This window comes from Phacochoerus africanus, chromosome 12 (assembly GCF_016906955.1).
Source record: "Phacochoerus africanus isolate WHEZ1 chromosome 12, ROS_Pafr_v1, whole genome shotgun sequence".
In the NCBI taxonomy this organism is placed as follows: domain Eukaryota; kingdom Metazoa; phylum Chordata; class Mammalia; order Artiodactyla; family Suidae; genus Phacochoerus; species Phacochoerus africanus.
The window spans coordinates 59,636,028-59,662,020 of record NC_062555.1 but is presented as its reverse complement, the minus strand read 5'-3'; the positions used below and the strand labels follow the sequence as shown (position 1 = coordinate 59,662,020).

The window sequence follows — 25,993 nt, the reverse complement described above, 5'->3', positions numbered from 1 at the left end:
GAGGAAGGAATTTATCAAAAACACTCTTTTTGTAAAAACTATGTGTTTTCCTCATGTTACCATTTGGTATTTTATTGCATACCAAACACAGGTTGAAAATCTTGGGTTATTTTTATTTCTTTTTTTTTTGTCTTTTTGCTATTTCTTGGGCCGCTCCCTCAGCATATGGAGGTTCCCAGGCTAGGGGTCCAATCGGAGCCGTAGCCACCAGCCTACGCCAGAGCCACAGCAACGCGGGATCCAAGCCGCGTCTGCAACCTACCCCACAACTCACGGCAACGCCGGATCATTAACCCACTGAGCAAGGGCAGGAACCGAACCCGTGACCTCGTGGTTCCTAGTCGGATTCGTTAACCACTGCGCCACGATGGGAACTCCTATTTTTATTTCTTCAGCAACCCAATTATATACATAACAAAACCTGCTTAATTAATTGGTTTAACTATGGCCCATTACACTTTTGTTCAACTTAATTTCCCCACTGCATTTTATGAATTTCTCCTTAGACTTATGAGCGTCAAAACTTTGCTTTTGCTGCCCAGAAGCATTTCCCAAGACTTTACAGCTTTTATTAACAAATCCAATAAAACAAAAGACATCCCATCCTAAGAAGCACAAAAATTGCCTCTCAGATTGTTTTCCTCCATCCTTCTCACCTTCTCCTTTGTGCTTCTTATCCCCGAATGATAATCAGTTGGTGGCAATGATTGAATTCTCAAGTTGGGCTTCCTCTAGAAAGATAAGATAATTTTAATTGGCTTGTTTATTTCCTTTAATTCGCCTTTTTCAGGGAGCTAAAACCATGGCAGAATGTTTGTAATGGCTTATTCAAGGTCTAAAGGAATTTGAGCTATAGGAACATGTAATGAATCCATGATCAAAAATGTTTTCTTAGAACAGGTAGCCACTGCTTCTAGGTAAACGTGCTTATGTTTCTTCACTGAAAACAGAGAGAACTTGAATCAACCACTTTCACCTACACCTTTTCTCTGTTCACTCATTCAACAGAAATTTTTAAGTGTCTCTTTGTTCAAATTACTATCCTAGGTTGTGAATTCACTGGCGAAAGAAAGTGAAAAAAGCACTTCCCTCATAGATCTTGCATATTTAATATGGGGCATAGGTTGTAAGCAAGCAGATTTTCAGTTATTAAAGTTAGTAGTGGTGAGTGCCATGGCAAAAGAAGTAAACAGAACAGTAAAAAGGGAAATAGAGCAAAATCAATACGAATAACAGGAGTTTTCTTGTTGATTTCATGTTAAGCAACCTTGTCATTTTGAAGAGACCTTGGTTTCATCAGCTATCACTCTCCAAGAGTTTATTCTTTTAACTGAAAATGTATTTCGGCTCTTAAAATGTTCATTTACTCATTCCATTACTTAAAAAAATTTGAATGCTTTCTCCATCTATCTGAACAGCAAGCACTTGTCTAAGCACTGAGGTCGTTAGAACAATAACCAGGCATCAATCAGAGCCAAAGTTCTCCCAGAGCTTAGAGTTTAGTGCATTAAGCTGGAAAGTAAATGAATTGCTAATTAAACAAAGAAGTCAGTGAATGATGATTGATCTTCTGGGTTTGGAAGAGCCAATAGTTGCTCTGGACTGAGTAGCCAGGAAGGGTTTCTTGGGAAAAGTGACCAACTTAGATCTGAGTGACGAGAGCCAGCTATATATACCCAAGTGAAAGGAAGAGCATTTCCAAGGGAGACAGATTACTTAGTAATGGATTAGAAGTGAAGGAAAAGGGAATAATACCTCCTAAATTTTTTTTTTTGAGCAATTTGGTGGCTACTGCCACTTGCTTTTTGAGAGAGCTAAGATGACATAAGAACTAGAAACTAGGGTGCAAAGAAATGATTTGTGTGGGGACAAGTTCAGTTTGAGATCCTATCAGATTTCCAAGTGGAAATGCTGAGTAGGTGGAGATATTTAAGCTGGAGGTTCCAGAAAAAGTTTATTGCCAGAAGTCCAGATTGGAGGGTTATTACCATATAGTGTTTAAATTCAGTGAACTAAATGAGATCAGATGTGGAGAGACTGTAAATTGCAAACAGAAGAGAAGGAGTTCCCGTCGTGGCTCAGCCGAAACGAATCTCACTAGCATCCATGAGGACACAGGTTTGATCCCTGGCCTCACTCAGTTGGTTAAGGATCCAGCGTTGCCCTGAACTGTGGTGCAGGTTGTAAACACAGCTCAGATCCCACGTTGCTGTGGCTGTGGTGTGGGCTGGCAGCTGTAGCTCTGATTCAACCCCTAGCCTGGAAACCTCCATATGCCGCTGGGGCAGCCCTAAAGAGACAAAAAAAGAAAAGAAAAAAGAAAGAAAATAGAACAGATCCCAGGGACCAGCCTATTGCATGGTATAATGAAGTCTGATGCTATTTTCCATTACATAAAATTATTTTAAAATATTTGTATACCCGTATGTTTGTGTAGACAGAGAATACCTCAGAAAAGATACCTTAGAGACTGAGCATGGTATTTGTCGGTAGGGAAATGAGAGTGAGCAGCGACAGCCAGGAGAATGAGTGGTACTGTTCACTATGTCCATGCTGACCTCACATAGGATTACAGCGCATACAGGCTGGGCTGAGCTACGTGATAACTGAGACCAGAAATGTCCACTTCCTTGAGAATTCTAATTGCTCCCTTTGACGCTTACTATTCACTGCCTTTGTCAATGTCAACCAAACAACTGTAGAAAGAATTGAGCTGATCTCTAGCTTGAAATGTCATTTCTCCTTTACCGTGTGGAACGCTGGGAAGTTAGTCTCTTGGTGCCTCACTCTAAAAGAATTTTCCACCGTGTGTTTACTTCCTTCCAATCGAAGTGTTAAGATGGGTACTGGTAAAAATTTTGGAATAAATATACGGCACGATTCTTCATCAAAAGAATACATAGAATGGGCAGACCTCTACTAAAGATAAAGATATGTCTCTGCAGAGTGGTACTATAACGTATTTACTTGAGAAAAAATATGAGATGAGAGAGATGTTTCTGAACAACTGCTCCCCATTTTTTACCTGTTATTTCTACTGCATTCCCTGGGCATCCTCTGGCACTGCCTGTTATTTTCCACTGAATGGACTGGATTTCTTTGCAGTAACCAAAGAAATAGAAAGAAAGCATCACATGTGATATATTTCAGAAGTTTTGAAAATGCATAAAGTCAGAAATACTGACTCATGAACACTATGAAATGTATTATCACCCTAAATTAATTAAGGATATAAAGTCACAGCTAATTTTTGCAAAGGGAATGTACTTATATTACCATATTCTCGTTTAGCTCACAGAAATGAAACCGCCTAAGTTTGGGGGGGAAAAGGAGAGGTGGAGCAAACAAAGTTAAATAGTGCAGCCGAGCCCACATTTCTCCATCGGTCATCTTAGGCTTCCAAATATCAGCATCAGGGCAACTTGACTATCTTTCTCCTTTGGTCTTGTGTGTTGAACCCTTAATGTGGGCACACTTTCAGCACTGACTACGACCCTAGTATTTAAAGAAACAGTGCGGTTTTTTTCATATCATGTGGCCCCAAATGCAAGCCAACAACTTCACCACCAAAACCCCCTACCCCACAGTCCATTCTGACATTGGAGGAAGAACTGGTTTTATTAAAGGACAGAATGTCAGGCTCCCGAAAGAGCTGTACTAAGGGAATTCCAACCATAGTTTGACTGGGTATGGTTTTTACCTCCTCATCTAGCCTCACTGCCTAGCCCTGTAATAAGACCCACCTCATCTTTAGAGGACCATATAAAGCCATGTAAAGTTGGTCTGATTTAACTGTAAGGCTTAATTTAGTCCAAGATGTTAAGATTGAAAGGTGAGGATCAGGAACCTACAATTGCTGGGTGACGAGCCATATACTCTTGGAATGTGTGGTCAAGTCTGAAATTTGTAAAATTAAGACGTCATTAGATACAGTGAATATAATCGCATTTGTTTAAATGCACCCTTTATATCCTGGACAGAGCCACAGCCTGTAATACTTTTGACATTACAGTCTGATTCATTCATATTTGAAGATACTTGTAAATTATACACTTATATGAGTCTTTCACATAAGGTAACCCATTAGCTTTGATGATAAGGTGTGAAGTCCAGACCTAATAATAAGATAGAGGCCATTTGGGAAATCTAGGAGTCCTGGTCCACTGAAATAACCTTGAGCTTATTTCAGCAGATGGGAGTAAAATAAAGTTCTGCTTAGAAATGCACCTAATTTCAGATAGAGATTTAGAACTCACCAAGCTTTAAGAATTTTAAATAAACTTTTATTGATCTGTGTTCCAATAGGCTGACTTTCTTTCAAGTTGAAATCACCTCCATCTGCTTATCAAAATTACTGATTAGTAAAATTTTTCTTGCCAAAAGTGTTACTATTTTCAGTATATAAATTGAATGTCAGGTTTAAGTACAAAATATGAAGCTATTCATAACTTGAACAAAATCTACACTTGTCTTTGATAGAAAGTATGTCCTTGCTGAATTATCATATCGAACAAAATTATTTAATGAAGAAAAATTAATTGGAATGCTTTATTATCACTCTGCCTAGTGATGATAGGAAGACAATTGCTGTCTTTTCTGATCGAAGGCATCGAGGAAACCATTTAATTATATACACTCAGCAACAATGGATCAATTGCCCATAGATCTGAAACTAGTAACCACACTAGCTCAAGTCTAGACTAAAGGAGATTCTTTCTCTTTAGTGTATTCTTATTAAGTTTATTGGCTTTCTGTGTCAGGGAGTGCTAGCCAGCCAAGGTTCAGGGGGAGCCCAGACCTGAAGAAGCATTCCCGAGTTATTCAAAAGGAATCACAATTCCCCAAACTTGAAACTAGTGAGGAGGCCATGCTTTGTTGTCTGAGGTGGATTTGACTGGATGTCTAAACACCTCATGGCACAGCCAACAATTAACTGACTAATCTTGGACAGGTCAGTAAAGCTCTTGGACTGTGAATATGCTAAAATGTGAAATCCATATGTCATCAAGATATATTTGCTTCTTATGTTCTTTAAATCTGAGTTGCCAAAAGTTCAGTAGTTGTCAAATATTAGTACAATTAAGAATTGCCCCAGGAGCTTATTAAAATGCAGATATCTCTGAAACCCTCCAAGGGATTCATAGTCAGTAGGTCCAAAGTGGAGCCCAGGGATTTAACTTTTTAACAAACCTCTTCACTGGATCCCGGGATAATCCAAGACAGGCACAGTGCTGGTCTTGCACGTATGGGCTAAGGGTCCTGTAGGCCTGCAGCACTTATGACAGACTCGTGTGGAAACACTTACTGCTAATTTGGAATACAGAAATACTACAGAAAAAAAGTTCTGAAGATAGTGCTGTTAAAATCTATCAGGAGGCGTTCCCTTGTGGTGCCGCAGGTTAAGGATCTGGCCTTGTCGCTGCAGTGGCTCAGGTCACTGCTATGGAGTAGGTTTGATCCCCAGCCTCAGAACTTCTACATGCCATCTGTTTGGGAAAAAAAAAAAAAAGCAAAGCAAAACAAACAAACACAAAAAAACTATCAGGAATTAATGAAATAGTTCACAATAAAAGAAATCAAGAAATTTTTGGTTAAATAGAGCATATATAGTAAATAAATCAGATTATTTTGGAACATTGCTAGCTAGTTAAATTGCTGGAATATCTTTGATTTCTGAATTTTTATCAAATCACTGCTACCAAAGTAGAAATTCACTGTTCTAATGGAAGTAAAGTGCTTCTAGAAATACCATACAGCCAAGATAATTATTTTTGATGTGCAGTGCTTTTAAGTGGTGAATTGAATTTTGAATTTATTTTAGAGCAAGGCCCATTACAATCCTTTCAAATTTAAGTAAAGAATCCTAGTTGGCTCTGTCCTGAAATGTGGCATTTAAAAAATTGTCTTTTCCTAATACAGAATTAAAGTCTACTTTTCCTTCCTCTGGAGCATCCCAAACCCAGCTTTAACAAATGTGTGATTTTTTTTTATGTGAATTAATTATAATAGTGTAATGAGGTATGATGTTATTTTATCCATTAAACAAAAGCATCCCGAAGTATATTCTGATATAGAGAGTAATTTTGAAAAGATACAGAAGATAATAGTAACAGGGTTCACCTTTGGGGAAACTGCCATGAATTGTAAATTGGCATAAAGAGAGAATATCATTTCAGGAGATTTCCTCTTGTAGAGTTTGATTTTTCACCATATGTACCTATTATGTACACTGAATCAATCAATAAACAAACAAATCTATATTTGTCAAAGCAAGGAAATATATCTTAAGGTCTATTAGGAAAATGTGGATACTCTTTCAGAAAATACTAAAGTTCTTTAGACTTGCAGGAGCAGAAAAGTATTAATGCTGAATGTATGGACTCTACGTCTTTCCCATGGAGAGATGGCATTAGATTTAAACTTTGGGAAATAAAGTGCATGCGATTCTTTCCAATTTTTTTTTTTGAAAAAAAATGGTATTGAACTATACTCTGTTTATCTATCTATATCTATATCTGTTTACCTCTCTATCATCTATTTTGCACCTTGATCTCTATCTTCTTTTTACCACTGGCCATCTGCCAACCTCTCTGGATGGCCGTGAGTACAGAAAGGAAACCAGCTTTCTTTTTTTCCAAACTCTATAGCAACAGGTGCTTGAGCCAAGTCTCCTGGTAACCAAGTCCCACCTGAAATATCAAGGCAACTTTAAAGTCAGCTTTGATTTTCCCATCAGTAAAGGCTGTGTTTGCATTCTATCTGAGTGCCATTTGGCAAACTAGAGATAAAATCTGTAGAATTAATTAGCATCACATCTGTTTATAGCTGCTTTTTCAAGATTATCCAAGTGATTTTAAAGTTTTGCTTATGTGTTAACCAACTGTGGTGGTTGCTTTTTATTTGGTTATAATTTAGAAAACTGAAATTCAACAAATGTAATCCAACAAACTTATATGGAGTGTCTAAAAATGGAGTATTTTAGTGCTAAATTACGTATTCCATTCCCTTAGCTGGCTTGTACTAATGCAATAATGAGTTCCCCAGGAAATAATTAAAAGTTAATTGTCCTCAAATGAAATTGAATTCTAAATTTAAAAACAGTAGGTGCTAAATTATTATGGGGAAAAAATATGATCCTTAAAGGACAAGGAAATAAAAATTTAAAAGCAAAAACCAAAGTTCACTGTAGGCTTCTATTAAAAACCAATTAACAGGACTATCAGATAGTAAGTAGGTGAACCCTGGATTAACAGTCTTGTAATGAAACAACTGATATTGTCTTAGAACTAAGGGAAATTTTATGGTAGGAATTCTGTCATTCATGGAAAAGTTCAGGAAATCCAGTAATTCAGCAAAGCGTGTAAGAATCCTGTTCTTTCTTTAGCTCTAAGAACATCTAAATAGTGTTATTCTACAGATCTATCTTTCTACCTGATTGTAGGGCAGTCTGGCCGAGCTGGTACACATTATTAGGGGAAACAAAGAAGATATTTCAGGATGAGAATGATTTATTGGTTGAACAAAGATTAGCATTCAAATTGTCCTTTGCTGAAATATTATAAAATGGAAGGGCTGATTCTGGATTAGTGATACTCATTTTTTCTCTCCTTCCTAGAGAGCCACTTGCTCTTTGACCTCAGCTCTAAAATTTTCCCTTCAGTGACAATTCATAGCAGGGGTGTGTGTGTGAGGGGGGAATATTCTCTATGTGCATCATGACCTTGTCTGCAACAATTTCTAATGATAGGTTCTCCTAAAAACACATAGACTTTGTATTCCTAAAATAATGTCTTTCGACCACCAGGGAAGACCTCTGTATGGACCTCTGCCCTGATCAGAATTAATCTCCCTCTCCTCTGCACTCTGCTAGCACACCAGTTCATTTTCCCCTTGCCCAGATTTCCTCAGCTGTTGCTGCTAAATTGCAGGAGCTTTGTAAGAAAGGACAAAGGGCTTTATTTAAGAATAAGAATGTCTTACCTTTGGAGATGCTTAACATAATTATAGTACCTACCTTTTATTCTCTACTTACCATGTGCCAGGCATCACAGGAAAGCCTTTACTTCCCACCAAGGACTTCTGATTCTGTTATCTCATTCAATCCTTGCAATCACATTAAGAAGTAAGTGTTAAAATCCCCGTTTCATAGATTAAGTAAATGAGAATTTGGAAGGTTGAGAAGCTTAGCCAAAGTCATGAAACTAGTAACAGGTGGAGCCAGGACTTAAAAATTTTTGAAGGGTGAGTGATTGGAGAGATGTAGGGAAAGATAAACAGTGGGGGTGAAATTTCTACATTAGGGTTTTATGCCTTCATTTAGCATATGTGGCCTTGCTAAGAAAGGTCACATGCTGGACAACCAATCCAAAGCAGGTATCCATCAGGAGAGCAGAAGAAGCCCTTCCCTTCCCTACTTAAAGGGGTTTTATGAGCCTATTTATACGAAGCTCCATTCAACACTTATCTGAATGGTTTGTTGTAAAATATACATAGACATTTTCCTTTAATAATAATTGAGGGTATATTTGTGCCAAGTGCATAATTGGCAAGATTATTATTTTTATTGATTATTATTATTATTGAATATTATAATTGAGTATTGATTATTATTACTGATTATGATTATTGGCAAGAGTCCACATTAAAAAAATACATCTGTGAATTGGAGAAAGTAAAGAAAAAAAAATAGCACACAGAATTCTCAGGGGAAAAAAGTTGTCAGTAATCAGTTATTAAGATTGCATGCAGCAAAAAATGGAATATGAAGAGTTTATTTCAAATGGGAGAGTTAGTCCTGTATTGCTTTCGTGTGTGTGTCAAGTTTCTACTTATATATCAGAAGATGGAGTCAAAACGGACGTAGGCACTCAATCTGAAAAAAGAGAATAATTCTTGATGCTACCTTTCCGAGGAAGGGGCATAAAATACTTCAGAGACTTAAATTTTTGTATGCAGGCATAAACCCAGATTGTCTAAAATAAAGTAAACATGGTAGGAGATAAATATACTAGAAAACTCGACTGAAAAGACTTAACAAAGTTGAGCACAGAATTTGTAATGAAAAATGGGAAGGATGAGAATCACATTCCTCCCATAACTGCCATACGCCCAGTTTTCTCAGGACAGGCAGGCTTGAGGCCTATTGCTCCAATAGGCCTGTTCCTTTCTCTCTCAAAGTGCAGTGGTTCACCCTTTAAATTATGTGGTCGCCTTACCTAACATCATTCTGGAAATCCTAGGTATGGCCTAAGTTGTAACTGCACTTGTAGATTAGCTCACTTGTTCTCCAGAAAGGAATTTCTGCGACAGACACCCCAAGACCCATGAGCCTGAAGTAGTCATTATCGGGCCCTTCCCAGGAAGTGTTTGCCAGATAGATGGAAGACTTATCACAAACATGTTGATTAAGAAGAAGAAAAGGAAAATAATTACTCACAATAAATTATTTTGGAAGAAAATGTTGACTGTCTGGTTTGGAGGGATGTAGTGAAGTAGACAGTGACCCTGGGATAAATGAGGTGATTCTAATGATTGTCACCTAAGGGAACAGCAGACGGCAATGAGGGAGCAGGCCACGTTAATAAAATAGTGTTTAAAACTGACTAGTAAAAAAATGATTTTGAGACTGTAGAATTGATGGGTCTTCTGAGCTATTATGAAGATTCAGGTCTAGATAGCCATTCTATGCATGCTTATATAGCTTTTGCTATAAATATGTTTTCTATCTGGGTTAAAGGGTGCTCTGGAATACTAAATCAGTTTCATTAAAAGCAAATCTGAAAGAAAAAAACTATATATCCAAGAATGCTTCTGTTAACATAAGGTGACACTCACTGTATTTCATGAAGCAGAAAATTGCTTCACACCCAAGTTCTTAAAATCCTTCTTTTTGCTGCCTTTAATAAGACGTAGAACATTTGTACACACGAGCTGCAGAAAACGCTAATAGAATTAGCATTTAGTAATTTGGTGTTTTATATGCCTGACATCTGATGTGGAGTAAAGCAAGGAAATAAGGAAGCAGAACATTCTTTTATGATCAGAGTCATTCCTTAAAATGGAAAGAATTTACTAATGCATTGTTAGTCATTTACATAAGGACCTGAATCTGGTACAGTCTTAAAAACAGACTCTTCCAGGTGAGCTCATAGATTTATAATGAAGACAGAATAATAAAAATGTAAAAACAAAGCTTTATGTATACTAAAAACCACTCTAAATTATACGTATTATGCTTTAAGCATTGATATTGCAATCTAGACTTCAAGGCAAATTGAACTCAGATGTAAATAGGTAGATAGATTTCGACATTCTTAAACATGAAGTTTTAAAATAATGAGGGAATCGTCTTATAACATTATAGCAAATTCTGGAAATCTTGGAAGTGTTTCTATCAAAATCGATTTCCTTTTCCTTGGAATAGGCACTCTTAAAACTTTAGAAGATAAAGAAGAGTTTGCTATGACTTAAAATATACATGAATAAACATAATGTTCCTTGATCAAAATGCATTGATGAAATGGAGCACTGACTGTTTTCAAGTTTGAATGATTAATGTGAACAAATATGAACTACCACACGTGTTTAAGAGATATTCTCAGTTAACCCACAAATATAATATCTTTTAAAGGATATAGAAGTGCACTATCGAAATTCATTAAACAGATACTTTTTAAAAGACTGTGTTCTGCTAGTCTTAAGACACACTCAGGCAATGACCATTGTGGCGCGATGGAAATGAACCCAACCAGTATCCATGAGGACACGGGTTCGATCCCAGGCCTCGCTCAGTGGGTCAGGGATCTAGCATTGCTGCAAGCTATGGTGTAGGTTTCAGATGCAGCTCAATTCTGGCATTACTGTGGCTATGGTGTAGCCCGGCAGCTGTAGCTCTGACTCAACCCCCTAGCCTGGGAACTTCCACGTGCCACGGGTACAGCCCCGGAAAGCAGAAAAAAGAAAAAAAAAAAAAAAGGCTACTCAGTTACTATTATTTGGTATTATAATACCTCAGACTACATCTTTTAGGGACATACAGAGAGAAAAAGCTGCTTCTCTTCTTGGAGTGCCCTGTCCATGATATATTGTCACATTTTAAATGAGCTCATAGTACTTGTCTGAAAGATTTAATTACATTGTAAAATATAATGATAACGAGCCTAGATTAATTAATGGAATAAGGTATACAGATGATTTAGTAAAATGGTTTTCAAACTTCTACTTAACTGGGAGAAACGTTTGTGAAATGTGAAACTTCAAATACAAATCAGATAAAATTAGATCTGGTGAGGGGTTCATAGCCCCTTCCTCCACCATAGCAGTCAATGAAGCCCTCTGCAAAACTAAACCCTGAATTCTGGACAGAGCTTGAAAATCCAAGATTAATGCAGGTTTTCCTAGTTAAAAATACTCATCTTCCTAATTCACCCACTCCTTCCGCAGATCGTTTACAAGGACCCACATGCACTGTGATTAGAAACCCTTTTATCTTTTAAGCAATGGGAGAGAGGTGGGATGGATTTGTCTGGGACAGTTTATTGGTTACTCTTTCTGGAGCGGTGATGATGAATGTCAAGCTCTCCTTATAGTTCCTCTCCTAAACGGTAAACGGCCGCAAAGAAAAGTTCATGCTGTGGTTCTCTGGGAAACTAGAAGTACCACCATCTTTATCAGTTTCTCTATAAATCTTAGCATGCCAAGTAAAATTCTGAAACTTTTTATAGTAAAAAAAAAAAAAATTAGTAGACAGAGCTTTCTTTGATGAGATAATGGTCTCATAGAAGGGATTTCTGGTTCCTTCCCCAACTCCAGCTCTGCTATCTTGGCAGAACAGAGGTGGGTTGGCTCATGCATCGTCAATGTTGCTGAGGAAGACAGACAGCTCTGCAAGATCAGGAGCTGTTAAGCTGAGTATCACAGAATAAAAATTTACCAGCGAAAGGATAGCATTTTACAGAGGCATGGCACACCTAAACCGCAAGACTTTATGTTCTTTTTCCCAAGCCAACAGCAAAGTAAAAGTCACTGCTCTTTCTGCCTACTTCGGTGCATTTGAAAGTGCCATTTGAGTATAACATTTGGTATGAAGTCAAGAAATTTTAAGAAAGGGTGTCAAAAATTGGAATCCTGAAATGTCCAGGAGCTTTATTTATAACTGGGTGTTGGCTTCAATGGCTCACAGCCACAAAGAGGAATCTCCCCCCCCCCCCCCCCCGCTTCTTTCTTTCTCTGAGGACTCAACTCTGACTTCTGTTCTACCAAGATAGCAAAGGTGAGTACTGGGCAAGGAGCTTTTACATTCTGGAAGAATTCATTCATCAAAAAGAAAATATATCTCCTCTTTGTTTTATAACCCTAACTTTTGTGGTTGAAGAAGCTGGGCCAGGACTTGGATGATATTTTACAGATTTTCAGTTATAGATCAGGTCACAATGCCTTTTTTTTTTTTCCAGTAAGCACTTTTCAAGCTGCAGCAGGTATTGTGGACAGTAAGAAAGCATAAAAGAACATTCACTGAGCACTCGCTATGTCAAACACCAGAAGGGCACTTCATTTATACTATCTTATTTAAGCCTAAGCAGACCCAGTGAAGGTAGATTTTACAATCTCCATTTTTACAGAAACTGAATGACCAATAATAACTCAGCATAGGTCTCACCCAGTAATCTCTGATAATAACTTGAAGATGAATCACAGTCCATCAATGGCAGAGTCAAGACTTGAGCCCAGTTTTAGGTATGCCATTCTAAAGCTCAGCTCTTGCCACTAAGCAAGTTTTTGCCCTAGTCAAATGGGATAATTGTAAGGAATACTGCTAGATTGGGGTGAGAATGATGTAACTGCTAGTTATTGAACACATGTCAGCTACTTCATGCCCGAATGACATCAGTAACCTCCACTTCCTTTCTTTTCTTCTCCATGTGATACTTATAGTAAATAAGACAATGATGTTTTTGGTTTGTTTGCTTTTCTGGCAGTGCCCCAGTGGCACTGTTGACAGTTATTCATCAAATTAATTATTAATTCAAGTCTAGAACCTCCATTGCTCTTAGTGCCTGGATTCAGAAAAGGAGTTGACTGTGACCCAAGTGCTTTGCTCCCAAATTCTTCAAGATGTGCTAGAATGCTGCCCAGACACAGGACTCCAAAAGTTGTGCAATTTGCACATTTTAGGAAAAAAGAGCATTGTGTTTTTAAATGGAATACTCACTTTATACATACATTCTAAAAGCTGCAAAAGTGATACATTTTGCCCTTCGAAATAATTACCAATTAAATGTAATCTTCCTTTTCTAAAATAAAAACTATCTCCTTCATGTATATATGATTGGAAGAAACAATATGTACCATCTAATTGTAATTGTCTGCCTTCAGTTACCATACCTCAGCCTCACATTACCATTTAACTGTGTTGAAGAGTCTTGGTGTTACTGAGAGGTTGCAAGTCTTTCATAAATAAGGAGCCGAATTGTTAAAATGTGTTTTCAGCCAGATTCTGGCCACATTGTCACAGCCATATTTAAGCTCAGTCAGTGAAGAAAGTTGGGATAACAAGTTTGACTTTAAATGCTAATAGCCTTTCGTAAACCGAAGGCTTTGTATTCACCTCTAATTGTATAACTTTTATCAGATAGTAAATGTTCTGTTCTCAAGCTGGGTGCTCTAATTTTGACTGGAGATTGAACTTGGGAGAAGGATATCCATCAGAGGGCCTCCCCTGGGAGCGCAGCTTGGGTTACGTCTCACACAGAAGATCTGAGTTGGTTGGAATGGTGAAAAGGACTTCAATAAAACAGAAGGCAAGCAAACTAAGTATGTTAGAAATTAGAAATGATTTGAAAAGGAATTTGTAGAAAGCAAGGGAAAAGTTTACATTTTTGTTGTTATTTGAGTTTCCGTCTTATCTGAGCCTCAGCACTACTCTCCTCTGGAAATCCCAGAGCAGATCATTTTTTAAGCTGACCAAATCGACAGACGGCTCAATGAACATAGATGTCTGGTTTCACTTAGTGATATACACTAATCCCAGTATTTTACAAAGAATACCTGCAATTTTTGTATTCTTGGTAGCCTACGATTTCCACCTTACTCAAAAAGTTCACCCACTTCACTCTGAACATTTAGCCCTAAGATATCCTTTGGGTTTTAGCTGACATTGCCATTGTAGTACTGAAATCATTAGCTTTGCAACTTCCCAATATTCTAACAAATATTACTTTGTATCTCTAATAAGAGTCTCAGCAGTTCAGTAATTTTTCTATAGTCTTCTATAGCTGCCTCTTTTTTGCCACTTAATCAAGCTATGAGTTGACTTCTTGTTTTACTTTGCATTCATACAAGGAAGACACTAGCAGGAAGCAGTTAATGATTTGCTATTTTGCCAAAGCTTCACTTTCTTGGGTTCTAACTTCTCTTTACCTCTTCAAACTGTACAGAAGTATTGATTAGGAGTAGTGAGAGTAACCATTTTTTCTTTCTTTCTCATTTTAGGAGAAAAACTATTAATTTTTCATCATTACGTTTGATGTTACCTGTAGATTATTTGCAGAGATGTTGTGATATTTATGAGTATAGAATTTTAAAACACCCAGTAGTTAAGAATCAAATAGTTAAAGTATGGAGTCCCCGTCGTGGGGCAGTGGTTAACGAATCCGACTAGGAACCATGAGGTCCCCGGTTCGCTCCCTGGCCTTACTCAGTGGGGTAAGGATCTGGCGTTGCCATGAGCTCTGGTGTAGGCCGGCGGCTACAGCTCCTATCAGACGACCCCTAGCCTGGGAACCTCCATATGCCGCAGGAGTGGCCCTAGAAAAGGCAAAAATATAAATAAATAAAAATTTAAAAATATATATATAAACAAAGTTAAAATATTTGAAATATGGACAAATAATAAATTTACTCTATGATTACAAACATGGTTTAATTTAAAGAACTCTATTAATGCCATTTATAGCGCTGGTATTGAAGATCATTTAGTCATCTTTTTTTTTTTTTTTGGTCCCTTTCTTTTTTGTTGTTGTTGCTATTTCTTGGGCCGCTCCCGCGGCATAGGGAGGTTCCCAGGCTAGGGGTCGAATCGGAGCTGTAGCCACCGGCCTACGCCAGAGCCACAGCAACGCGGGATCCGAGCCGCGTCTGCAACCTACACCACAGCTCACGGCAATGCCGGATCGTTAACCCACTGAGCAAGGGCAGGGACGGAACCCGCAACCTCATGGTTCCTAGTCGGATTCGTCAACCACTGCGCCACGACGGGAACTCCCATTTAGTCATCTTGATAGATGGGAATATATTTAATAAAATCCAACATTCTTTCCTAAAGTAAAAATGTTAGCAGACTGAAATAGATATTTATTAACAGTATAATAAATATTATTTCAAACAATGGATAAAATATACCAAACATTAATGTCCAGAGACATTCCCATTAAAATAGGGAAGAAGGCCAGGATGTAATTAGCACTATCATGCACTAAAATTCTATCATTCTGGTTAGTGCACAGAGAAAAGAAACAAATAAGAGATATGATTACTGGAAAGGAGAAGCAAAGCTATTATTTGTAAATAAAAGAACCAGATACAGAATACACAGAAATCAATAGCTTTCTGTATCAGAAATAACCATTTAGAAAATGCAATGATTGGAGTTCCCGTCATGGCTCGGTGGTTAACGAATCTGCCTAGGAACCACCAGGTTGCGGGTTCCATCCCTGGCCTTGCTCAGTGGGTTAAGGATCCCGCATTGCCGTGAGCTGTGGTGCAGGTTGTAGACTCGGCTCGGATCTCGCATTGCTGTGGCTCTGGCATAGGCCGGAGGCTACAGCTCCGATTCTACCCCTAGCCTGGGAACCTCCATATGCCTTAGGAGCAGCCCAAGAAATGGCAAAAAGACAAAAAAAAAAAAGAAAAGAAAAACCAATAGCAAAAATAGCTAAAATCATTACTAACAAACTTAATAATGTACAGGTTCCATATCAGGGAAATAATGGCAGTTCAATGAGGCAATTAAACAAACACCTGGATAAACATTTTAATGGATAGAAAGATAGAATATATTAAAATGTCAGTTATTTCCACATCAATTCTGTCAATAATGATACCATTTGGAACATCAGAATGTAATTACAAAAATCACAGAAAAGAATAAAAAGAGTGAGACAATTCAAGAAAAATTTTAAAACAAGATCAATGAAGGTAGACTTGAAGTACTAGGTTTAGATAAATCGTTAGATAAAACCATAATAATGAGGTCATTATAGGAATTGTACAAGAAGGAATGAAGCAATCAATGGAAGATTATATAATTTCAGAAATATGCCTTAGCAGGTGAGTTTATTATGGGATAAACAAAGGATAATGACCTGTTTATCAGCAAATGATCCTGGGACTCTTATCCATCAATTTGAATAAAGTTTATCTCTTTAGACTTGGATGTAACTTCACCAAGAACCAGAATTAATTTAGAATAGTGGAAGTAAAGAATGAAATAGCGAGCTATAACTAGGAGAAACTACGGCAGTTTTACTTAATGCCAAGGTAGTGGAGGCCTCTCTGACCAAAAAAAGCACAGAAAGAAATCTTGAAGGAAAGGTTGAAAAACTACACAATGTAAAAATATAAATGGCAAAAAGAAAATCATATTTAGATTTGAATAGCAAATTACACACAGATGATATATTTAACAGATTTAATGCTCCTAATTTATAGATACTCTCTTTAAAAAGAATATCCTAATTTAATAAAGTGGGGGAAAATGAGTATACACTCAAAAGATGTAAACATATGAATAGTTGATAAACATGATTTAAAACTTTAACCTCACCTGTAATAGAGAAATGCTAGTTAAAACATGATATATCAGTTTTAATCCATCAAGCTGCAAGAAGGATGGTGGTATGTATTTTTATAAGGGTTAAAATGGCATATATATGCCCATATATAAGTTAAATATTTTTCCTTTTTATTAACAAATTATTGTATACATTGCTGTAGAATTTTAAGACTTAAAAGCATGATAATTTGACTTACATATAATATGAAATGTTTACTATAATAGGTTAAGCTAACATCCATTTTCTCATATAGATACCAAAAAAGGAAAGAAAAATGGAATTTTTTATTTTTATTTATTTATTTATTTATTTATTTATTTATTCCTTTTTAGGGCTGCACCCATGGCATATGGAAGTTCTCAGGCTAGGGGTCCAATTAGAGCTACTGCTGCCAACCTACACCACAGCCACAATAACACTATAGCTGAGCCGCCTCTGCAACCTACACCACAGCTCACAGCAACCAGATCCTTAACCAGCTGAGCAGGGCCAGGGACAGAGCCTGCATCCTCATGAATACTAGTCAGATTCATTACCACTGAGCCACAATGGGAACTCTGTGATGAGAACTCATAGAATTTACTCTTTTAACAACTTTCCTATATATCATGCAATAAAAATTTTATAAAGCCATACAATAGATGAGCTATCATTAAAAATTAATTCTCAAAGGATATTTATGGACATGGAAAAATGCCCAGACTTGTCATATTAACTGTAAAAAAGCAAGTTATCATATGTTATGATTCCAATTGATTAATACATAAATATATGTAATAATACATTAGACAAATTGAGAAATAAGCTAATAATACATTAGGATATTACCTACTTTAATTTCTGTTTTTATACTTTAATGCACTTTTCTATTAAAATTATTACTTTATAAATCAGACAATGCTATTTAAAGCATAAGTATGATTAAAATTTTAAACTATTAAGATAGTGTTATTCAAACTGAGGGTTGCAATTCAGGAAGGTTGTGCTATCAGTTACCCAGTGGGTTGCAACCACCACTTTTGTTAATGGAATAGAATGGCATACAAAGAATCTTTGTGCTTTATTTGGATGTTTCAAAAAAAGAAAAGAAAAAGAAGCATCATAATAAATATATAGTTTTAGCAACACACACACGCATAAAACACACAACCATGCACACATACTCAGACATGTAAATGTCTAAACATGTGATGTTTACTCTATTTCTTGATATGATTTATTTCAAAAAGTTTGAAAGACTACATTGGAGTAACCTAGTTGTGAATAGAGTTGAAGATTTCCGAAGTTGCATGAGATTACTTCATGTTGCGAAGACATTCACATCTGGTGAATCAGCATGAAGCTAGAGGTCACTGAGGAATTCAGATTTAACTATTTAAGCCACTGCTGGCTTAAAAATTTTAACAAGCATGGTGTCCAAACATAAGGCTTACATTTGTGAATACAGAGATTATATAATGCTCTGTAATGAAGGAATATTTAAGTCAATCATTTAAAATTCCCTGGGCCTGCATATTTCAACATTCACCAGCGGCACTGAAAAGTTAGGTGAGGAGCAAAGATAAGAATTAAATTTTACTGTGAAATTAGTATTGCTTTGAGTCAGTCCAAGCCTTTTGAATCAAATAGCTTTTAATTATTTCCATATGGGTGCCGCTTCTAGGTAGTATTTTAAGGATTTTTTAAATGTAGTGATAAAATTATAAGTCCTCGAATATCTAGTAATCTGGGTAGAGTTGGCATCTCCCTGATTAAAACATGCTGAGCTGTTGCTAAATATTTTGCCCTAAAATGGTTTTAGTGAATTGTCCAATGTGGAACTGATTGTTTTTCTGCATTGCTAGTTCATGGCATATTCATGTCTACTTTTATATGCTCTTCATTCCCTTAGAGCCTTGACAGTGCATAAGTGAGGATATTTTGCCAACCTCAGCAGTAGCTTTTAATCAGAATGATTTCTGAAAAGATTAGCTTATTTCCAGCTAAGCCTAAATAATGCAGCTTCATTTCCAGCATAAATCCTTTCCTACTTTACCTATTCCAGTCTGAAAACAGACTTGTCATCCCGAGGGGACACTCAGAGGAAGAAAGAACTCCAGCACAAAAAGCCAATTACGAAAGTTATTTTCCTTTTTGAAAATATTTTTTCCTTGAAAAACAGGGGAAATAAAAACTAGGAAGTAATATATATATATTTACTTCTTGGGAAGTAATTTGGAAAGAAAAATAAGATGTGAATTTTAAATTGGATATAAGATTTGGAAGGATAAAGGGTCCTGATGATGTTATGCTTTTAAATGTATGTAAGGCTGCTCTTGATTCTAGAACTCTAAAGAAAAGTTAAGGCTTTATTTTATAAAACTGCAACTCTGCAAAGTACCACATGTGCAAATGACAAGTTTCTGGATGTCAGCTATCAGGTGGATTGATCCCAGTTTTCCATCTGAAACTCATCTCCAGAGCAAGGTCCCTGCATTCTGCAGATAACTGTTGTTATTGGCATTGGTTTGTGATTCTGAGCTACACCTGGTATCAAGAGCGTTTATTAAAAGAAAACGTCGTCCATATCCTTGTGGATATTATAATGATGTAAATTTTCATAATTTATCTTACAGTATTGTCTGTGTAATAGGTTACTCTGTACTTTATTTAATTCATCTGTCATTCCCAGAGCTCTATGTAATGAATGGTTCAGGCATAAAAATTCTGAAAAACTTTAAGCTCCAGTTTCTTGATTTTAGGAGAAATGTTTTTAGAAGTGAAATCATCCATCCCATGCCTGAGGCCAACTAGGAACAAGTATGCCCCATATGGAAAATTAAATGTGATTTTTTAATAATTTTTAATCAACAATAATGGTTATTATAATCAACATTTTAAATTTTATGACCTACCTCTCCAATGAAATTTTTTCAGTATTTCAAAACAAATGTTCCTGCATCTTACAGCTCCATAGTTATAATCACAGCTGTTTATCATTATACTTGTTTCTCATCTAAGATACTCATGTTTTTAAAGCATCTTTCCATTTCTTTGATGCTGGAGGATCATTTTTCACACGTTTGCAGACTGTGGCAAGAAACCTTACTAAATGTACAATTGATTTTTCCATTAAGATAGCACACCAATAAATACACCTAAGGCTGCAAATACCATTTAAATCATCACAGTCTCTGATGAGGTATTCTAAAGTCTTCAGAATTTTACAGAACTTGATTTTTAGATAACTGGTCAGGAAACTACAGCAAGTGGGCCAATCGAACCCACTTTCTGGCTTTGAAAATTAAGCTTTATTGAAACACAGGCACACCCATTTCTTTATGCATTTGTCTGTGGCTGCTTTGAGCTACAACCTCAGAGGTAAATAGTTAGGATGGAAACTATAGAGCCTGCAAAAACTAAAATGTTTACTATCCTGTTCTTTACCAAAAAATACATGCTAACTCCTGATATCCCAACTGGGTCTCATGACTCTGTGAAGTTTTTTTTCCTAAATTCTCTTTTGTAGATGTTTTATCTTCCTGGTGAAATGACCCAGGTTCAACTGTGTAGAAAGCATGGACTTCATTTTTAATCCTATGTATGTATTTTTTTTCATCTGAATATATTTTTCCTTTGCGGAATAAGCCATGTTTTCTGAAACCTTTTCCACAAAACTAAGTTAGAGATGCGATGAGATCTACACTTTAATCTCATGACTGGATAAATGCTGCAAGCTAGGAGAATATTGTTTGCTTTCGAGGCTGCTTTATTTAATGGGGTTCACTTAACGTGGTTCCTGAGGGCTTTGAAATCAACATCCCATTGAAACTGAGTGGAAAATAGTGCAATTAACTTGAAGTATAGCTCCCTAACCATTTGTTTTGGAATTAGGTAATAGGGTGAAGAAGGGAATAACTTGAAAATAAAAACATTGGAAACCTATTGTAGTTAGAAGCTCAGACTGTTGAAATCAATTTTTAAAGGAATATTTACAAAACCAGTTGATTTCTATCCATAAATATTGAATAAAAATTTGGTCTAAGTTTAAGAGCAATTTAGATATTTCTCTCATAAGATTCTCTAATTCCCAAATAAGATAATAAGGGAACTTTACACATTTCACATTAACATGGTACCAGTATCAATTCCTTAATATTGTTAAGACCTATCTACCAAGTGAAAATCCCACGTACTCATTTTCAACAGTTGTCGATCTTGCTACGTGCATACTACACAGACATTACTTAGGTAGTCAGACAGCTGATATTTACTAAATGTTGACAATGTACCAGATAGTCTACTTTTAATCCTTACATAACCTCTCTTACCTCATTTTAAAGATGAGGAAACCAGCTTAGATAGGAGAAATAACTTGCCTTAAAATCACACCCCTGTTTAGTGCCCACACCATAATTCTGACTCAAGCACTTTTACTCCAGAACCTTCCTTTGAACCATGTACCTCCCAAAGTCTTGTGAGTCCAAGAACCTTGAAAGCAACCGATTTTAGTGTAGGAACAGACACTCGTACTTGGCATTGAGAGACCCTGAAAAAGGGGTGAAGCTTTTCTGGGTGAGAGGAAAAGAGATGCTTCTCGGAGGAGGGAAGGCTTGTGTTGAATTGGGACTGCTAATTAGAGACGAGGAAGGTATTCCAGGCAGGCGTCCCCTGGCGTGTTCAAAGGCCGAGACATGAGAGAGTACAACACTTTCACGGAGGGGTAATAAGGCACTTGAGATGGGCTGGCCAAGTGGGAAGAGGCTGCCAGATGAACGCATCACACGGGAAGTCACCTTCACAGGGAGACGCACCTGGGGCACCTGTTTACACTGAAAATTGCTGAAAACCCAAGTTATGGGAGAATCTTATTCCGTTAGATCCAGGACTTTGCACGTCAGCAGGAATACTAGGTGAGTCCAGTGCAGGAGAGCCCCTAAAGAACACTGGAAACCACACTAGACCATAATGGTTTATGTCGTGATGTTTCAGAAAAAAAAAAAATAGCACAGCTGCTCAGTGGAGAGGGGACGGTTTTCTCAAAAGTGATTTTGATTTATTTAGAATTCAGAAATAATAGAAAGATGGCTTTTCTTAATGATTTACACAATACACCCTTTCGTTTTGTTTGGTTTTGGTGCTATTTAAATTACTCGGGTATGAAACAAAATGCTGAAAAGGGAGGATCCTGTTGTGTTAATTTTTTAAGGCATTGTAAGGTACCAAAATGTACGAATTTTCCAAACCCAGCGTTATTTGTATTTTGCCATTCTCGATCCTTCCCACCCTAGCAGTTAGTAAACTGCAAATCAATTAATAGGGAATCAATCGTGAATAAATAAATGAATGGATTACTTAATTGAATTACATATTTTCAGTAGAACCTAATTTCACACAGTATAACTGGGAGATTATTTAATAACTCAAGCAAACTGCAGTGTTTCTGTACTTTTCCATGGGATTAATGTAACAAAGTAAGGGACTAATTGCTTAAGATAAAATTGACTTAGAAATTTAAGATCTTGTTACAATTTGAGCTAAAAGTTATTATTTCCCACTGGCTTTGAATACATCCGGAATGGAATAAGGACAAACTGCATTCAAAAAATAACCTGTTGTGGGAGTTCTCGTGGTGGCATAGCAGTAATGAACCTGACTAGTATACATGAGGATGTGGGTTCAATCCCTGGCCTTGCTTCGTGGGTTAAGGATCCTTCATTGCTGTGCCTGTGGCATAGGCCCGCAGCTGTAGCTCTGATTCGACCCCTAGCCTGAGACCTTCCATGTGCCGCAGGTGCGGCCATAAAAAGCTAAAATATATATAAAAAATAAAAAATTATCTGTTGCATTTAATTACTTGTCAGATGGCTCCCAAAATATATTCTTTGTAGAAAATTGATATAGCCTCATCTTGCAAAAGAGAATGTTAGTATACTTGTCAATATTTAACCAAGTTTGAAAGGAAAAAAAGAAAAAAGAAGAAAGAAAAAGAGGAGGGAACAACCATCTAACTCATGTGGAATTAGACTCCAAATGTCAGAATCTCTTTGGGTAACCAGAGATGGCCTTGACCAACCAGGGATGCTCAAACTCAGGTGCCAGAGCACACACTGGGGTTTATTCCACACTTAAGCTTGTTCAACACAGATGGTAGGTATAAAACAGCCCAGCTCTGATGGATCCTGTCCAGGCAAGATGAGAGATGTGGTCTTTTTTGTTGACAGTTGAGCTGTTTTCACATTCCCACTCAAATTAAATGGTGCTCATTCATGCCATGGTACCTAATCTCTGGCAAGGATTCTTAGAAAAAAAATCGCCATGTGGACTCATTACAAAAACAACAGGGGAAAAAAAATGTTCTGAAGTATCGCCATAAGACAATATAAAACAAAAGTTGAAGAGACTGTAAGAAAATATAAGATGAAAGTTGGAACAGCCTGTTTATTTTGAAAAATATCCAATTATCTATTTAGATTAACATTTATTAATATAGATGTGTATTTATTATGCATAAATATATATTTATATGTTAAAATTCAGGGACAAAGCAAATCCTCAATTTTCATAGACTGGCAAAAATTGTAAAATTTCTAATATGAAAAAGAAGTCATGTGTGAGATATACTAGGTATGATCAGATATGACACTGGCCTCAGCTTTAAAATGTTCACAATCAAGTTTGGTAAATAAGACGGAAGGCCTCGAAATTTTACATGAAATTTTACATGAAGGAGTAAGATGTGATCACAGCAATGATGACGCTTCATCAGAATGGCCTCTGGATCATGAGAAGTGAATGGACTGTTGCCGGCCAGACAGGGAAGGCGGGATGTGAGTCCAGTCCAAAGAGAGAGGAGGAGGGAGCAAAGTCTTAATAACCCAGGGCCTGCCGAATCTGACCTTTCCCACGTGACCTCATCCTCGTGCCGGAAGGGGTCCACGGAACACACTCCACTTCACTGATTCACCTCAAGGATTCACAGCCTCAGAAAGGCTCCTGTGCTCAAGGTTGCCATTTATACAGCCAGAGGATACAGATTAAAATCAGCAAAGGTGGATGGAAGGTAGGGCAGAGTCCATGAATGCCCGGGCACAAGCTTCCAGTCCTCCTCCCTCTGTGGAATCAACACTTAATTCCCCCAACAGCCATTTGTGAAGACACATGCCAAGTATTGCCAACCGAAGAAGCTGATCCAAGCGTTAAGTGTTCAGGGTGTTTACTGAGGGCCAGTTATGTAGGAATGAAATTCTCCATGACTAACTTTCTCTCTGATCTCCAGCCCCCCAGGGGTCAAGCTGATACAGCACGGCCCAGGGCTCCAGGTGAATAAAAACAGACATTCCCCATCAATCATATTGTAAGCATGAACCGTCATGCATAGTCCAAGACCAAGAGAGACAGAGACACTCTTATCAGGCTGGATATTCCGAGGGCTTAGAGGTGATCTCCCAGGAGCAGGACAAGGGCCAGTTCTTTCTTTGGAATGTGTGGATTTGAACACCCCAAACCTGATGAGTTATTAACCTTTTACTGCACTAGAGAGAAAGAGTTTGTGTGATTGTGGGTCTTGATTTTCTTTTAATTTTTTTTTTTTTTTTTTTTTTGCTTTTTAGGGCCACACTCGCGGCATATGGAGGTTCCCAGGGTAGGGGTCGAATCGGGGCTGGAGCCACCAGTCACAGCCACAGCCACAGCAACATCAGATCCAAGCCGTGTCTGCAACCTACACCACAGCTCACGGCAACACTGGATGCTTAACCCACTGAGCAAGGCCAGGGATCGAACCTGCAACCTCATGGTTACTATTCAGATTCGTTTCCACTGTGCCACAATGGGAACTCCTGGGTCTTCAATTATTAAAATTAAGTAAAACAAAAAGATCTGAAATCTTGAAAAATGCCTGCAAAAAATGTGTATCCATTTGTAATGATGATGGAAAACATATATATATATGAGGAAAAGAAAAACTGACGTCATAGAGTAGCTGCTGGGCTCACGTTGGCCTGGGGAGCAGGGCATTGCACACAGTGCTGGGAGCGTCAGTGGGCTCACCTGCTGTCCTGCGCAACCGTGACAGCACGATTGCCAAAGGAGTGAATGCTTACACAGAACCCTGTAAACACTTCTCTCCCGCTCCAGCTGGCAGTTCTGTAGAGGAAAGGTTATGTTGTGCAAATTTGAGAATCAACTACTTACCAATCTTTTTCTTTCGATTTTTACCCCCCCACCCCACTCTGCACCCTACGCCTTCTTTTCCGATCTGCATCGTGGCCTTCCCTGAAGGTGTTCCAGTGGATTTGATCGCCATCGTCAGGACTGGGTGGACAGTGGATGCCCTGAAGAGGTATACATAACGCTTTAGTATGACCAGATTCTTGAGACCAAGCTGTCATATAGAGTTGCTGCACCTCATGGAAAATAGTATCTAATCGAATAAAAAGAGCTAGCAACCATGGAGCCCTTAATGTGTCCCAGATGTTGGGTTTAACTCTGCACGTATTATCTCCATGTATTCTCATACCCATCCTATGAGGTCAGGGCTGTTGTTGCCTCCATAGTGCCAAGAGGAGAAGAGGGAAGGCTGAGGAGTGAGAGTGGGGCGAGGGTGGAGTGAGAGTGTTTGGAGGTAGGGGTGTGACTCGGGAATAGTAGAACCAGGATTTCAGTCTCTGTTAGCAAAAGGCGGTTCTCGTAAACATTTGCTGCTTTTCTGAGATTTAGGAAGCCATTGTTCATCTTTTTCACTCAAATTTTAAGAAACCAGTGGGGGGAAGGGATTAATTGCAGCAAATTGTCATTAGAAGAAGGCAGTCATGGTCTAACAAGGAAACACTAAGTCCCAGGCACACGTGATGGAAACAGTGATGCAAAGTGACTCAGGCAAGTAAACAAAATTGCAGAAGGAATTTTATCCTGTTTAAACGTTCTTGAATGATTTGCATTTGTCATTTCAGGGTCACATAAAAATATCCTGTAAAGTTCACAAAGAAAAATATTTGTTCCTTCTCTCCTTGTTAAGTTTTGGTGTATGAGTTTTGAATAAAAACCATTAAAAATTCCACACGTTTTCTCAATCAGACAAAAGTATACCATGTCAAAGAGCTAGTTTAAAAACTATTAGACGATCCTAGTTACCAAAACCTTTTTGTTAAATTAAGTTTTTATTATGCTATCTCATAAAT

At 37.6% G+C, this 25,993-nt stretch overlaps 1 protein-coding gene across 1 annotated transcript in view; it reads left to right on the top strand.

Moving 5' to 3' along the window:
• The window catches only part of PLXDC2 (plexin domain containing 2), a 407,227-nt gene that overhangs the window by 320,274 nt on the left and 60,960 nt on the right, over nucleotides 1–25,993 (top strand). Inside the window, exon 10 of the mRNA XM_047755528.1 lies at nucleotides 25,095–25,155. Within this exon, the coding sequence (XP_047611484.1) occupies nucleotides 25,095–25,155 (61 nt within the window). The remainder of the gene's footprint in view (nucleotides 1–25,094; nucleotides 25,156–25,993) is intronic.